The sequence below is a fragment of the Puntigrus tetrazona genome, chromosome 19 (assembly GCF_018831695.1).
Source record: "Puntigrus tetrazona isolate hp1 chromosome 19, ASM1883169v1, whole genome shotgun sequence".
NCBI lineage: Eukaryota > Metazoa > Chordata > Actinopteri > Cypriniformes > Cyprinidae > Puntigrus > Puntigrus tetrazona.
Window position 1 is genome coordinate 18,322,542 of NC_056717.1, and position 17,092 is coordinate 18,339,633.

Genomic DNA, 17,092 nt, shown 5'->3' on the forward strand with positions numbered 1-17,092 from the left:
CATAACAAATATAGTCATGAAATGGATAAGTGTTTCGTTTAAAACATCTTAAGACTGTAAGCTAACTGACAGGAGTGCAAAAATGCAGTTTGTTTTTAACATATATATTTTTTAAGAAACTTTTTAAAGTTACTCTTTATAATTTTAAAGACTGCCGAGTTGAAAATTACCATTTAAAAAGGATATCTTTAATTACATGACTAGTTGTTGGTTTTACCTATATTTAATACAATAAAAAGGTCAAAAAAAAAAAAAAAAAAAAACTTGTGGAATTGTAAAAAAACAATTCAATTTACTTCTTTCAGTACAGAGCCAGAGGCCAGAAAACCCCCCAATATAACTGCACAATGCTGGCGAATGGAGGGCACCAGAGCAAGCACATTGAACAGCATACACAAAAGTACATAAAAAGTAACAAATAAGAAAAAGGCAACTTGGACAGAAATTCAGAAAAAAAACAAAAACAAAGAAAAAGAAACTGCAAACATCTTACTCTGCGACAACATTTGATTTTGTTGTGATATTTGGTCTACTTCGAAGCCCAGGATGAGGCCTAATCGGAACAGTAAAAGTAACAATTAAAACAGTTCTGACGAAGTACTGCATTGGTTCACATGCAATCCAAAGACTACATACATACACTGATATGGTTATGGATTACCGCTATCGGCTATGCCACCATCCATCATTGTCCACTTTTTGTCAAGAACAGTGAGTAGCTGTACATGAAGAAAAAAAAAAAAAAAAATCTAGAGTTTTATTAACAATGAATCGCAGGACTCCAATTTCTGTCAGATCGCGCATGTATTCGAAGACACACAGTGAAATGTTGATTATCTACATGACTTATATGCCTTTTTCAGGACGCTGCCGTTTTCCTTTGGATATACTTAAATGGAGATCGCTGAGAGGAGAGGAGAGGTTGTGTGGTGACTATACACTCTTGACTTAATCAAAGCATTTTTAGCCAGACATGTCAAAATTTTTGAGGTAGCAAGTTGGCATCAGTGCTTTGCAGATCAACAAGTTGGATTTTGGAAAGAAAAAAAAAAAAAAAAAAGATTGGACAGCTCTCTTTGGAGGCTGATCTTGGGTATAATCACACAAAAGGTTTAATTCTTGTATTTAAATTAAAATACATTTTGTATTTTGCTTTTTACTGTGGCTGGAATCAATCGGCTTCTCCGAATTTGTCACCAAGGTGAAATGAAGACGTATTGAGTGCAACATCAACCAAAAACGTTTGAATTTTGAAAATGTGTCAAGATGTTCTATATACACAAACATTTCCAACATCTGTTACAATGCTTTTTAATCAGAGACATGGGCCCTAAAAGTGCTTATGAGGTCTGTGAAGAAACAAATGCAAGACGTAACACCAGATTAAGTAGTTCAGTTTCTTCTGTTCATCTGTTCTTCTCGCTCTCCTCTGGTGGATTAGTTCTTCTCTTCCATTTCACTTTCTCACCGTGAAACACAAGACATAAAGCACCAAGAAATAAATCAGACATCCCTCTTCCCCAATCTTCTCGATCTCTCTTTTAGCCATCATTTGCAGCCACCAGCTGTCCTAGTCCCTGGCGCACATAAACCGCTTGAATCTCCTTTGTCTTGAGGCAGAAGTCGCAAGCCCACACCGCGGCGCTCTCCCTGGTTAGCAGCCCATACGCTGGCTCAGTTAGGCCTGTGCAGTCTCTATGGAACCATCGTTGGCAGGAGGCCTCGCACAAGATGGCCTCTTGGTCATCATGTACTTCTGATAGGCAGAGGCCACAAGGGAACACCATGCCTCCACCTAGCTTTGGGGGACCGGAGCCTGGGCCAGTAGATGGTGGAGCGGGCCCACTAGGAAGCGGGGATTGGGTGTTGGGCGTGGAGTTGGAGTTGGATGGAGGATTGGGGTTGCTACCTGGGGTGTTACCACCACTGCTGTTGTTAAGGTTGTTCTGGTTAGAATTGGGTGGTTGGTTTGGCATTGGACCTCCAGGAGCATTGTTCTGCTGGTTGTAGGGCGCTGAACCTGGAGCGGAGTTTGGTGGCGTCGGTTGCTGCTGGTTGGATGGAGTGTTGGGGCCAGGGCCACCAGTGGAGTTGGGTGGAGGATGCTGATTGGTCGGTGCCTGTTGAGGCTGGGGACCGTTATGTGGGCCAGTGGGGGACGAGTTTGGATTGGGGGGTTGAGGAGCCGACTGGGGTTGCCCTGGAGTGTTAGGGTTGGGTTGTTGGACATCTGGATGACCTGGGAAACCTCCTCCAGGCTGTGGGGGTCCAGGGGCTGGGGATGGACCAGGGGTGGCATTGTTGGATGGAGGGCCAGAGGGGTTAAGGTTAGGTGGTTGCTGTTGAGAGGGAACAGGTGGACCACCACCTGGCCCACCAAAGTTCTTTCCCTCTTCACCAACAGGAGGACTTGATCCAGGGTATGGGCCATCTTGTGGAGGAGGGAACTGTCCTTGTGGTGGCATGCCTGGGTGTCCACCCACCATATTACCCCCACCACCTCCGCCACCCATGCCCATCATGTTCATTCCTCCTCCCATACCCCCCATAGGGTTCATAGGGCCGTGCGGAGGCCCCCGAGGGCCAGGGCCGCCAGGTAAGGGCGGACTGTTGAACGGATGGCCACCTTGTCCATGTGGAGGCTGTTGCTGAGGCATCCCAAACCTTGGATGAGGTGGACCTCCTCCACCTCCTGGACCGCCACCCATTCCTCCAGGTGACAACATCGGATTGAAGCCCTGACCAGGGTGCATGGGTGGGCTGAAATTAGGTGGCATGTTAAACTGGGATGGACCTCCTGGTGGAAATCCTCCTCCACCAGCTCCTCCGCCCCCACCCCCACTAAAGCCAGGCATGCCCCCAAATCCAAGTGGGTGGTGTGGTCCAGTATTTGGTGTTGGTGGACCGAAAGGGGGTCGTCGGCCTGGCTGTCCACCTCCAGGTCCACCTGGGCCACCCATGAATCCCATACCTCCTCCCATTCGGCCGGGTCCACCGTAGCCACCTCCACCACCCCCTGGACTGGGCAGAAAAGAGGCACCACCAGGACCACCCCCTCCACCAGATCGCGATGGCGGACCAAAGTCATCATCAAAAGGGTTAGAGGCCACCAGGTGATCAACCATTGGAGTAGGAGGGGGTGCAAACTCAGAGAGGTGGGAGAATGCTGCCCCCTAATAGAAAATACAAAGAGTGAAATATTAGTTGCTTAGATTTTAATGTTAAAGGAACACACCACTTTTTGGAAATAGGCGCTTTTCCACAGGCGCTGCGTGATGTTGGTTTTATTGCTGATTATTACGCCCGAATGAGAGTATAGTTCCTAATCATATCAGTTGCAACTTTTCATTTTCCGTCGGTCTTAGTATACAATAAAACTACAGACAAGGTTTTAGGACATAGGTAGAATATCAAAACCTATTGGTCATTTTGGAACGTTATACTACCAGTCTAATTGGATTTAATGATCTATGCTAAGCTATGCTAAAAGTGCTAACGCCAGACCCAGAGATCGACTGAATAGATTCAAAAATGGTAGAACTCAACTTATTACCTCTGAAGGAGTTGTAAAATGAGCCTATTTCCAAAAAAAGTGGAGCGTTCCTTTAATGCACTGAATTTGACAATAAATGCAATTATTGTTAACATTAAAGTTTAAAGAGGGAAGTAAGGTCACTATAATATGAATACCTTCACAAAAGTTGCAGCAAAAAATTAAGCTAAAAAAAATTAAAGACAAAGATTCAAAAACTAACCTGAGCATTGGACTTCCTCTTCTTTTTCTCTGGGCTCTTCATCTGGGAACCTATGGAAGCAGAAATGGAAAGGGGGAACAATGAACAAGAATAGGGAGGGAGAAAGGTGCGGTTAGACCAAAAGCACATTTATATATACACAACTTTTTTTTTTGATGCAAAAATGTGCACAAGATCATTTTTCACTGGAATCTGCCAGGTGGTATAAGGTGAATTGCTCATTTACATGCCCACTGTGTCACACTGCTAGCACCAACAGTGAACCGGACTGCCATTTGAAGAGATAAAACAGCATTGCTAACAAATAGATTTGGTAAATCAACCACATATTTCGGCACCTCCGATAAATATGTACATTCCTTGAAAACCAATTAAACCATACAAGTAAAACAAAACCCCCCAAAAACTTGATTATCGGTGTATCCCATGTTATTAAACATTATGACAGGAAACTGAAGGCTAGAGATAGACAGATAATCGGTTTGACCAATATTAAGGATATACAGCAGTATTTGTCTCTAAAGACTAGCACCTATCTACAGTATTTACAGAGTCTCTGTGATAGATCACTTTATAAAAAAAAAAAAAAATTATACAATAAATTGGTTCATTTTTTGGGATACAAAAAAATTGCATATTTTATAATTGAATTCCTATATTAAATTTAACTGTTGTCCAAGTTATAAAAGAAATAAAAGGTATTTTAAAATAATAATAATTAAAAAAAAAAAATAAAAAAAAAAAAAACTACGCATATCGTTAATCTGTCATATCGGTCTATCTCTGAAGACAAACTTCACAGCTGATGAACTTTTATGCAACACTTTAGAGATCCCAAACCCTCTTCCCAAGTAAAAGACTTGCTTATAAGGCAAATAACACGTTGGAAAAGAGTTGAATGCAATGCGTGTGTAAAAAAAAAAAAAGAAGAGAAATAAAACAAACCCCAAACGAACACGCGTGAATAGACAAGTGATGCGAGGTTGACATAAAGCTACCCAAAGACAGATCCCCACGAAAACAAGGCCACCGTACATTCAGGCATGTGCGGACAGGGAAAAGGGAGATTTGCAGCCAGAGCTGTGTGGATTCCCGCTCGGACACAGAGATGCGCTGATTGACAGTTTCCTACCTTTGCCTCGTTTTCCTTGACTCTGTCCCGCCTGCTGTCCCGCCATTAAAATGACTGTCGGTGCGGTGCCATGACACCGTTCATTTACAGAAATTAGTTTATTTGACGAAAACCTCCTCGGGTCCAACGAGTATCACCCCGCAGCCCCAGGAATTGCGCGTGAAATGCGTTTTTTTTTAACTGTACCGAAGGGCCAATGAGATCAGGCACCTACTCAGCAACATGTCTGAAGGATGCATTAATGGTTTGGGTCAGAGTTATCATTTTCTGCACGTTTACACGCATGCACCCCCAACTAATAGCGCGATCCGGACGAGCATCGCGGATAAATCTGAAAACGTCAGGTTATTAACCGAAAGATCTTTGCAAGCACGCAAACCAGCCGTGATAAGAAGTGATCGGGATGGACTGAATGTGAATACACATCTGCCTGCCTGCAATGTGATCACATACAGATGTGTTTCTACCTGGACGGCCGTGTAAATGTCATTCAGATGCAAGCACGCCGATCTCTTCCCCCCATTTTAAACTGCGCTCGATTCGAAAATACAGCGCGACTGTAAACGACGCGTTAAGCGTTTGATTTTAATTCAAACGTGATTTGAATTCGCGATCTAGCTACCGTTAGCCGTTTAGCCATCAGCAAGCAAGGTAAAGACGGTAAACGTTGCTCACACAGCTCACTCATATACACCTGACTGTTGCATCAAGACATGGATGTCAACCCGCATATGACAAACAATCAATGTCAAATAGACTTACGATTTAATATTTATCCCCAAACGCGAAATTGGCCATGTTAATTACGGCCTGCTCGTTGCCGGACAAAGAGGGACAGCCGGAGTCGACTAGCGCAGGGCATGTGTGGAAAATAGGGGTGGCCTGGCTAAAACACATAAGCGTTTTTTATAAGATGATTATGTTTCTGGTGATATTATATATGTATTTGTATTTAAAGATGCATTAGCGATATACAGTTGAAGTAGACATGAAAAACGCCTGATGCTGTTTCTATAACTGCACAATATTTTTATCGCTCCCCCCATGTATCAAACATGGGCCGATCGAGATCAGACCATTTTGCGAATCATGCAGGGGTAAAATGTTTGTTGTGAATTTTGCAGCCAGTTAATCGCGATGGGCCTTGTTTTAAATACGTACAATTGGAATTTATTTTTGATCTTGTGCGTATTTTTTTGGAGGGGATGTACTCTAAACGTTTTCTAAATAGATACATTTTACCCCCCGATTTGATTATAGGCGCGTCTGAATGCTTGTATGGTTCAGCTGCATGACTAGAGTTGTAGTTTCAAGACAGCCGTTTCATTAAATCAATTTTGTGACATATATCTTTTGTGACGAAAGCAGTTTTGTAGGCATAACCTTTCACTGAACACTGATCTAAAAAAAAACAACTAATTAATTATTTAAAAAAATATAAGCGTGTTTTTGGATATTCTCATGTTCACCCCTCTTTCCCCAGATACTCTGCACTGGACAATTTTGCACTAGTCACTTTACATTGGACATTCACAACAGCCACTTTACTTTTTATACTTTGTACACTTATATATATATATATATATATATATATATATATATATATATATATATATATATATATATATATATATATATATATATATATATATATATTTTTTGTTTTTTTTTTTTGTATTTATTTATATTTATTTATTTGTATTTTTTCTTCTATTTCGACGCTGGACGGTTGTAAAAAAGCATTTCACTGCATGTCGTACCATGTATGTATGTGTATGTGACAAATAAAATTTGAATTTGATTTGATTTGGTTTATTCAGATGTGAAGAAACGACTGTCACGAGTTAGAACAGCGCACTAATATTGTTGTTGTTGTTGTTGTTGTTGTTTTTTTTTATTTTGTAGCTTTCTTCTACTTATCCAGGATCAGCCCCCGAAACTCAAATCAAAACATTTTCAGCTCAAAAAGGCAAAACTGTATTTAGAACAAGACAATTAGCTTCACATAACTTTGCCTGTTTTGGATCGAGGCTAAAATTGATTATACCGCTGACTTTGCTGCCCTCTTGTCGTCGAGTTCATACGGTACACACCAGCCCGAACGTGGTTTCTTCACCTAGTAAAAAAAGAAATGAGAATAATTTAACGGCGCCATCTGACTAAATGTTAGCGTCTGGCGGCCTCTATTGGTCATATAAGGAATTAACCCTGCAAATAACACAATGACCCCAGTGTAGTCCTATTATTTATACCAATCAGTTGTAAAAGTCAACCATTTCAGCACTTAAGTTCACAGCTATTGTTCCCTTAATTTACTGAAACCATTTCTGACTTTCACGCTGACCTAAAATAGCATAGGTCTGTGAGGTAGGTAGGTCTATACCTTTGTAATACAATATAAGCCATGAATTATATATGAACTTTGCATGTTGTGTAAATTAAAAGTAACTGGATTTAAGTGTATGAATTCACAGGCATTTCCTTACGTACCCAAACAACAAATCTATCTATCTGTCTGTCTTTTTATTTGCTTCTTGCATTTACATTTTAAATGATATAAATATAAATATTTAAAAAAATAAATCCATTACAATATCAGGTCTGTTGGCTAATAATACATTCTTTAAAAAAAACCATTGAACCAAAAATTCAATCATTAATGATAATTTTCCACTTCATCACTTTCTGCCATCATTTTGCTTTCAGCTACCAGTGTTGATTAGTATCACTGAGATAATTTTATTATTTTTAATCATATTTAGAAGTAGGCCTTAGTTGAAAAGTTGTGATTTTCTAAATGGAAGTAAGCCGTTTTCTGTAAATGTGTGTTTTTTGGTTCCCGCCATCTAGATAAAATAAAATATTTTTTGAAAAATGTATATTTCAGTATATTTATAAAAATAAATAATACATATACATATACATACATATATATAATATATATATATATATATATATATATATATATATATATATATATATATATATATATACACACATATATATATATATATATATATATATATATATATATATATATATATATATATATATATATATATATATATATATATATATACATATATATATACATATATATATATACATATACATATATATATATATATATATATATATATATATATATATATATATATACACACATATATATATATAATAATATAACACAATATATATTCTTTTTTTTCGTTAACAATTTATTTTAAAAAAACAGGAAACAGGATTTATATTTAGTTTAGTTAAATTTATTGACCCTGTCTATTGAACGCTCCATGAATCCCACAATGCAAAATGAAGACCTAAGACCTGGAGGTGCACAGTCACCTTGCCCTGCTCCACCCTCGGTCATTAGTTATGAATCATTTCATTGACAGGCCTACGTCTTTCCCGAGCTCCTCATGAATGATTTCTGCATTCTCAGGCCCTCTTCAAGACCCATTAGCGTTAATTTTAGCCTCGGGATTGAGTTACCGTCTGCATTGTCTTAAATGGAGATGAATTGTTAATCCAGGGCTGCTGTCATAGGCAGGTTAAGATCGCAGCGAAGGTTAGGTGAAGGGGTGACGGAGGCGACGGGGTTAATGACTGTTTGCAGATCAGATGTACACGAGTTTGTGTGGCCCCGGGGTTTAGGGTAGAATAGCAGCAATACGTGATAGCCGAAGGGAATCACGCTGCTAAAAATGGGCAAAGTGTTGCCTCGGTATCGCTTCACCGGTATTAAAGACACTTAACGTGCGGGGAAAATGCTTGAATTGACACCAGCCCTCCCCCTTTCCTTTCAGTAGGTACGCTAAGATCCCTCTCTTTTTACCTTTCTTACTTCATCATCATGATAGCTGAGTCCGATAAGCGGTCTCTTGTGACGCCTGCTGTGATCCAATTTAAGACCAGAGCCGTCCTCCACGAGCATATTGTATGAGATAGACAAACCAGCCATTAAATATACACCAAACACGTGAAAACACGTAAATCAAAGCTCTCCCCAGAAACAACCGGGCCTGATTTCACAGAAGACTGGATACAGTACAAAATAGGCAGCCTGTCTAATCCAATAGCAGAAATACGGTATCCTGTAACCGTGTTATTAGTTGAGAAGCGAAAACTTTATAAGCCTGGGAACATTTTGCAGTATGAGCTTTGGCTGGAAGCAATTAGCGCGTTAGCCGGATTGTAACAGTTTGCAAATGTAGCTCGTCAACCGGCTCATAATTGTGATTTACAAGCAATGAGAAAACTCAAACACAGAAGAGAAATCAAGTCGATTACAATACAGGCCGTGTGTTTGAGACTTAAGATTTAAGGCGAGAACAACTGTAGTTTGCTTTGACCTCAAACTGCAGCGTTACACCAGAAAAGCCACCAGACAACTAATTTACGCCGAAAAACATTTTCCAGATTGCGTTTTGGTTGTGGGAACGTTATGATGTTCAAAGGTTTGGGGTTGGAAAGATGTCTTAACGTTTTTGAAAATAGTCAACGAGGCTGCATCGAGTCTGTAAAACATACAGCAAAGACGGTAATACTGTGGAAATATTAAAATAGCTATTTCTACGTATGCTATTGTAGCTATTAGCTATGTATGCTGTTTTACTCTTGCTGTAGAATACAGAAAAAATATATCAAGGTTTCCTGAAAACTAATTTTGTTAATACATATTATAGCCTTTAAAAAAAAAAAAAAAAAAAAAAAGCTATTACTACATTTTTCTTTTTAGGATTGGATTTATTCATGTGATAACAAAGCTGAATTTTCAGCGTCCATACTCTAGTGTCAAAATGATCCTTCAGAAATGATCATAATGTTTTCGAATAAATATTGTACTGCCTATTATTTTAGTGGAAGCTGTACTTTTTCAAAAGATCTGAAATCACATTCGATCAATTAAAAGCGCATTTGTTTTTTCGCTTGCGTAGTAAAACATAGCTTTTACGCAACCCACTATCAAAGACGCTATACGGCATCAGAAAGTATGAGGAAATGTAGCTCACAGTATAGATGCTTGTGTTTGTGATCTACTGCATTATCATCTGTGGCCCTCTGAACCTTCTCACGCGCTCTCGGTGTGACATTTGCCCTAGAACGTCAAACGTAGTTTTACAAACGCGTTCCTGTCTTCGCCTCCGCTTCAGTCTGTAGGAAGTACGTGTTTGTCTGCGTGTATGAGCGCTGATATGGACACTGTTGTCGTTGTTGTTATCGCGAGCGCAGATCAGAAGCAGAGGGATCAGAAGCGGAGCTGGAGGAGACTGCTGTGGAGACGTTCAGCGCGTGAGGTAAGCTGAGGTGTCTGTCAGGGCTGGTCCAGACAGCATGGCCAGATAACGGTGACATGTAGCACTACAGTTACCAGCCGGACCCGGTCAGGTGACACCGCCACATCACAGCTGCCACAACAGCCTCGGCCCCGGCCAAAAGACTGTCACCGCCCTGAACGCCGTCCGCAGTCTCGAGCAAGACAGATATGAAAACAAAATGTTATATTATTGTGTAACTAGCAGGATTTCTATCCTGCACGGATCATGTGGAGATAATGAATTAAAAAGGCAAAATATTTTTAATATTCCTCCTCCTTTTAGCTTGTCCTGTCCCGGGCAAAGCTTTATCGTCTCACCTTGACTGATCTTTTTTATATGGCTTTAATGAAAGTGTATATAGAGTCCAGATTTACACCATTTTACACCTCCTTCACACATCTTGCACACGGTCCCAAAAAGCACTCAGGCACTTAAATCACATGTAAAAATGTTTGAATAAAAAAATACATGTTAAAAAAACACACGGGTCACATTTATTTTGTGGCAAAAATCATTAGGAGAGCATGTTCCATCATAGTATTTTGAATATTTTCTACAGAATATATATATATATATATATATATATATATATATATATATATATATATATATATATATATATGCATAGCTAAGGACTTAATTTGGACAACCTTATAGGCAATTGTTTTTTCAGTATTTCGATTTTTTTTGTTTTTGCACCCTCAGATTCCAGATTTTCAAACAGTAGTATTTCAGCCAAATAATGTTGTATCCTAATAAACCACACACAAATGGACGCTTATTCGGCTTCCAGATGAAGTAACCAAAACTTGTGATTGGTTTTGTGGTCTAGGGTCACATATTGTATGCTGTTCTTGCTGTAGAATACAGAAAAAATATGTCAAGGTTTCCTCTAAACTTTTCTTTTATAATATTGTTAATACATATTATGGCCTTTTTAATAATATAAGCAGCGCAACTCTTTTCAACACTGATAATAATAAGATTTTGGATTATATTTAATGCAACTAGCTACTTAAATCATAATAGCAATATTTCGCTATAGTGTTTGCTAGGCTGTGCGTATGCAATATAGTCTTTTTTGGAATGCAAATTAAACATTTCTGCGTTGTTAACATGCACAACGTGCTTCGGCTGACGCAACCCTTACAAAACAACCACAGCCTTTCTGCTGATGATGTCATTGCCATCGCATGTGCAGGTTTGTGTGATTTACATCTCAGCGAATGACATGAGGTCGCGCAAACCTTGCCTTAATGCCTTCCTGTAGAAAGCACCTCATAGGTCCGATCCAACGTGTTACCTTTTTTTTTTTTTTTTTTTTTTGGCTGGAGCAAAACGAATACAGCATGTGATCGGTTGCCATGTAACACGAACCGGTAAATGCTTATATCGCTGAAATTAAAGATATCATTCATAATTGATTCAACATGACTGTCTGGACTGAGGTAATTAGCTCAGATCCGAACACAAATGTGCTTCTGAGCGCAGGGTCAGCAGACATTTCATTTCAGCAAACTTTCTGTTTCGTGGCTGCTTATTGTTTCTCCTTTACAGGCCTGGGTAAACATGGCTAGTAGCAGATCAGGTCAAACAGGTTGAGCCGGAAATGAGCGAGAAGTCCAGGATGTGCTCTAGCAAGCACCTTTGTATTTACACACATCTATGTAGCGGGAATCCCCACTGTTCTGGATTTACAGTAATATCAGACACTTCGGTCAACCGTTAAACAGAGTTTTTTTCTGGGGTGAAAGTAGCTGACGTTTGAACGGTTCTGCTCAATAATGTTTTCAGGTTTTTTGATAATTTTGTGTTTTGCTGAAACAGACAGAATTCTTGTTCAGAGCAGTGTTTTTGTAATCGATATAATGTTTCATTTCATTTTTTATATATATATATATATATATATATATATATATATATATATATATATATATATATATATATTATAACTGGCTTTTATATTGTCATTGCACAAAACCAAATGTCAAATTGTTTTGGAAATAATATAAAAACATATTTACTTATATACTTAAATATTTACTTTTAATATATTATATATTTGTAATATTTTTTTAAACTGTATGCATCAATATTAAAATAGTCACGCTTAATTGATTACTCCAGAACAGATTTTAGAAGCAGGATGATATAACATTATTAACCAAATCTGGTATATGTGCATTTAAAGAAAATTGAATAGTAAGTCTGTTTAATATTTAATTAATATGTAAAATCTAAAATTAATCTAAAAAAATGAAAAAGTAGTACTTGTTGTACTTACTAAGCATAACAGAAAAGCATTTTAAACATGATAAATGGATAGTATGGTAAAAAAAAAAAAACAATTGCATGCAAAACATGTCAGACAACGTGTGGAGGTCAGTTGCACGTTTATTATAATTAAGAAGATACATAATGATTATTAAATAAAAATAGGCTAAAAAATAGATGCACAGAAAGAGACAAACCAAGTTCACATCTTCAACACTGAATTATTATAGTTTATGAACACTGTTCAGAATTTATGGTAACCATGAAGTAGATGCAATGTTATTTGCTGTCAGTAATGGGGTATTTATAATTACATCGTCATGAAAGATATAAATATAAATACCTCGACATCTGTTTTAAAGCCACAGTTCAGAATTATTAAAAATGAACATTCATAACTGTCCATAACCCATCACTTCCTATCAGTACAGGCTTTGACATTCACTTAGTAGCCACTTATTGCACTCAAAATACACTTTGCCGCTTCTTTATCCAAAAAAAAAACACTATATATAGCTGTATATAATGTCTGCGCTCATATGAAACAGAAGGCACCCATCTTAAAAGACTTTACTTCTCATTAACTAGAAAAAAAGGTTCAGCGTTAGACAAACCAGCTCCTGGCACCGGACTGATGTGTGTTTCTGTCAAACCCCCAAGTCTTTGCCTTCAGGGTTTGTCAGTTTTGCTTTGAAAGTATAATAACAGCTTTGGTTAAATTATAAAAGCGGAGAAATCTCCTCCAGGAACTAGGTTTGTTGGGCCTGATAAAAGAAATGGATGAAACACACTCTCTTGTTCTCAACCATGCAACCTACTAATACTTTGCTCCGTTTTCTCTCTCTGTTCTGGTAGCATTCGCTCATTACTCTTTCTTTTCCTCTGTTGTGGCTGCGTCGCCCTTGCCTTCGGGCTTGTTTTTGGGTGGCGGGCTGTCCAGGAAGAAGTCGTTGCAGGCCACGGTCAGTGCACCCATGAGGATGATGAACTCGGTGAAGTCCACCTCGCCGTCATTATTGGCATCCAGGTCGTTCATCACCCGCTCCACTGCGTCTTTATCTTGAGCGTTCTACACGAAGACAAAAATGAAAAGATGGAGAGTTAAAACTGTGTATCTGTAATGTAATACACTGGCACCATTCGTGATATGAAAAACATCCATTTAACATTTCTACTGCACGAAACATTTCCAAAAAGGTTATGAATACCTTTCCATTCCACCAAAGGTTCTTTAAAATGTTTTAAATGTTATCAAATGGTTATTTTAAGAACTGTTTTTTTATGGTGTTTCAGTGAAAACTAATTTTAAAAAGTTTTATGTTGGAAGAGATCGTTAGAATAGCCTTCAAACTAAGAAAAAAGTTCTGGCACTGCTGTGAAAGCCCACTTTTGTAACCTTCATTTTAAAGAATCTATGCATTGAAGCAAAGTCATGGCAGATTTTGAATAGTGTGTAGTTTCGGGAACGCTGGCACTGTTAATGAAACGGCATGTATGTTCATTTCAGAAGAAAGAGCCACAGGCTGGATCCACGTATTTGCGTGAGACGCAATTACAGGATCACTGAATCTGTAAACCCTTATCAAATGGCCATTTTGTAATCTGTGCTTGCATTACAGGTTGTGTCATGTTTGCTTTGGCTAAAATGTATATGTATTTAATCTTTTTCTGAGGAATTTATGTGGAATGTTTTATAAAAAAGTGTGGGAGGGGATAAGAAAAGATTGTTTCATTATTAAATTTCATCGGCTTTACTTTCTTATTGCATGTTCCAGGGCTTATTGTTTACAAAGTACTTATTGATCAAAATAAAAATTTAGTTTCTTCTCACCCCAAGATAATTTCCCAGCTCTTCCGTCAGGAGTTCCCTTAGTTCTCCTCGGCTGAGCGTGTATTTGTCTCCTTCTTTCCCGGAATACTTATGAAAGGTCTTGATGAGCATCTGCATGGCGCTTTCCAAGTTGGAGCTTGGCTCTTTGGACATGCTGCAAGGTGGTTAAAGAGGTCAAAGGTTAGATACAACGACGTGACGCGCCCCTCGCTAGACCCTGCTGCATGTGTGGTCACATGACTAGCATGGGCGGAGCTTTGGCTCAGTTAATTCTGGCACATGTTTTGGTCTACGGGTGAAAACAAAATGTGAAATGTTCTCTCAGTCATTTGCTTGAGATAATATCCTTACTGTTTGAGGGGTTTATTTGATTTAGGGAGAAATTCTGATTAGGGGGTTTGTCACGCAAAAAGCAACATTCTTACACGTCACAGTTTGAGCGTGGCATCTTGGATCTTCTCTCCGGGTTCAGCGACCTACTGCGCATGTAGAAACAGACACAGTCATTGATGAGGCACAACAGAAGATGAGAAAGACTGGAGCATGAACAGAACTTGGCCATGAACAGAATTTCATAACCAGCTTAAAGCGGTTCATTTTGGGGTCAAAGTAACACAGAGAGGTAACGTTAAACCTCTGCGTTTTGTGGTACGGCAGGTTTTGGCACTTTATGAGAGACATGAGTACATTTAGATGCAATTATAAACTGTCAGCGTTACACAACTCTGCTGTGTTTTCTCCGAACGCTCATTAGTTGTATGTGAACGCTTCCCTGCTCACATCTAAATCATCTGTTGCTCATGTAACAGGGGCCGCATCTCTCAAATGGAAACCGCAAGTGAAACATAAAACTGTCAAAATGAAGATAAAACTACGGGCAAGTTCCCAAGGGAACCTTCGTCCAAGTAATCTGAGGCTCTCGTGAAGACACACACACACACATACAACACACACCTGAAATTATCCTTAAGCAACTCCATTAGTTAATTTTGAGGACAGAGGCCAAAGTTAAGTAGAAAAGAGAGCCAGTATAATCATGAATATTGCAAAGTGAAGAAGCATTAATCAATTACGGGAATTGCTCCTTAAAGCAATTACAAATTTAAAAGTAATGGAATAAGATCAATAAAATAGTAAGATTCATGCTTGTTGCCGTTTTTCCTATATTTCTGTACTATAATTAGCAACATAATTGAATTGCAACTTTGGTCAGGGTTACTCTGACGAGGCCTCCCTGCTCAGCTCTTTATTTGAAGCACTACACCATCTAATTTAACTAATTAGTTAACCAAAGAGAGAGCCTAATTAGGAAGCTCGAATGGTGACAGGCGGATTTGGAAGAAAAAACGCGAACTACAGGTCTCAGGGACTAAAACCAAAAACCATTGTTCATGAAATGGACACTAACTAGAAAGATCACAATGGTTTAACGTCCCACAAAGGCATTATAAAAAAAAAAAAATTGCATTTTAGGACAAAGTGGCTACAAGGCAGCAGAAGATATTGTAGAAGATCAGCAATAAACTATTTAAATGCAAGAGATTTGAAAAATTAAGCTGGAAAATGAAATTATGGCACGTTTTTTGTAGGGCGTAAGAAAACAGAAGCACAATCTCATTAGCAGTATCAGAGCGGTATAGAATGGACACTGTGACGCGATGGCAACCAAGATGAGAATGGAAATGTAACACCAAGCGACCCAGTGACACTAAGGAAACTGACCGTTCTTTGACATGTAAAGAAGAAGACATTAATTTATTTACATAAAACCTAATTCTTTAAAACCTAAATCTAACTCATTCAGTAATACAGGTCCCCCCCTCCCAAAATGAAAGAAAATCAAAGACAAAAACATAGATTTAGGACAGGCATTTAGTTCTATGAATACAGGTACAATGGGATACTTCAGAGCTTGTGGCAGAGACTTTCAGAGATGTTTACTGAAATGATATTTAAATTATATTCTAAACAATTTGGATTGTATATTTTATATATTTTAAAATTAAAACACTTCTCCTATATATATTTATATATATATATATATATATATATATATATATATATATAATATATATGCAACATATATATATATAGTATATATATATATATATATATATATATATATATATATATATATATATATATATATATATATATACATATATATATATATAGACATAAGTATATATTATATATATATATATATATATATATATATATATATATATATATATATATATATATATATATATATATATATATATATATATGTTTCAATCTGACTTAATTTTGGCTAAACACATTCATGTAGGTTATCACATATTACACAAAAGTAATGGTAGCGCTGACCTATGGACAAATATTTGAATAAAGACTATCAAAAAACGTTACAGTAGATAATCCAATTCAGAAGAGCATTCATTAGCTTTCTGCTTGGAGAGAAAGGAGTCCTTTCTCTCGCCTGAGTTGTCTGTCTTACCTGAATGCCTACGGAGAGCTTCCTTTGTCTCTAATGAAGCACAGGAGATAGTGATAGACAGCCGGTGAGCTGAGGAACAGATGAGGAGAGAGAGAACCTCTGGGGTTTAAATATCACTCACTCGGCCCCCTCCTTTCTCAAGAGCATCTCTCACATCTTCAGTTTCGGCACCCCTCCCGTACTCTCCTCCTTTAGTTCACCTGCCAATATAAGGGCCATTTGACCCCGTCATGCCAGTTGACTCTACACAAGAAGACTCTACAGGCCAATGGAGTTTGCATTACAGTCCTTTATTGTCGAGTA

The 17,092-nt window shown here is 38.1% G+C and overlaps 2 protein-coding genes and 1 long non-coding RNA gene across 6 annotated transcripts; 1 reads left to right on the top strand and 2 right to left on the bottom strand.

Annotated features, from left to right (window-relative positions):
- Positions 1 to 269: 269 nt before the first annotated feature.
- Positions 270 to 5,729, bottom strand: pygo2 (pygopus homolog 2 (Drosophila)). Of its 2 annotated transcripts, none has more exons than XM_043217623.1 (3): positions 5,650 to 5,729; positions 3,756 to 3,805; positions 270 to 3,173 (listed from the first exon to the last, which is right to left on the bottom strand). In XM_043217623.1, the coding sequence occupies exons 2-3, from the start codon at positions 3,795 to 3,797 to the stop codon at positions 1,542 to 1,544; spliced, it is 1,674 nt and encodes a 557-aa protein (XP_043073558.1). In that variant the 5' UTR covers positions 3,798 to 3,805; positions 5,650 to 5,729; the 3' UTR covers positions 270 to 1,541. The 2 variants fall into 2 exon arrangements, with proteins under 2 accessions (XP_043073558.1, XP_043073557.1); XM_043217622.1 differs by having other exon boundaries at positions 4,888 to 5,725.
- A 4,241-nt stretch (positions 5,730 to 9,970) lies between these two features.
- On the top strand, positions 9,971 to 14,241 carry LOC122323638. Its single transcript, XR_006247032.1, has 2 exons — positions 9,971 to 10,184; positions 13,420 to 14,241. It is a non-coding gene; the product is annotated as an uncharacterized LOC122323638 (long non-coding RNA).
- Positions 12,515 to 16,971, bottom strand: s100s (S100 calcium binding protein S). Of its 3 annotated transcripts, XM_043217627.1 has the most exons (4): positions 16,790 to 16,971; positions 14,736 to 14,789; positions 14,311 to 14,464; positions 12,515 to 13,548 (listed from the first exon to the last, which is right to left on the bottom strand). In XM_043217627.1, the coding sequence occupies exons 2-4, from the start codon at positions 14,756 to 14,758 to the stop codon at positions 13,345 to 13,347; spliced, it is 381 nt and encodes a 126-aa protein (XP_043073562.1). In that variant the 5' UTR covers positions 14,759 to 14,789; positions 16,790 to 16,971; the 3' UTR covers positions 12,515 to 13,344. The 3 variants fall into 3 exon arrangements, with proteins under 3 accessions (XP_043073562.1, XP_043073563.1, XP_043073561.1); XM_043217628.1 differs by lacking the exon at positions 14,736 to 14,789; XM_043217626.1 differs by lacking the exon at positions 16,790 to 16,971 and having other exon boundaries at positions 14,736 to 15,652.
- Positions 16,972 to 17,092: the final 121 nt, after the last annotated feature.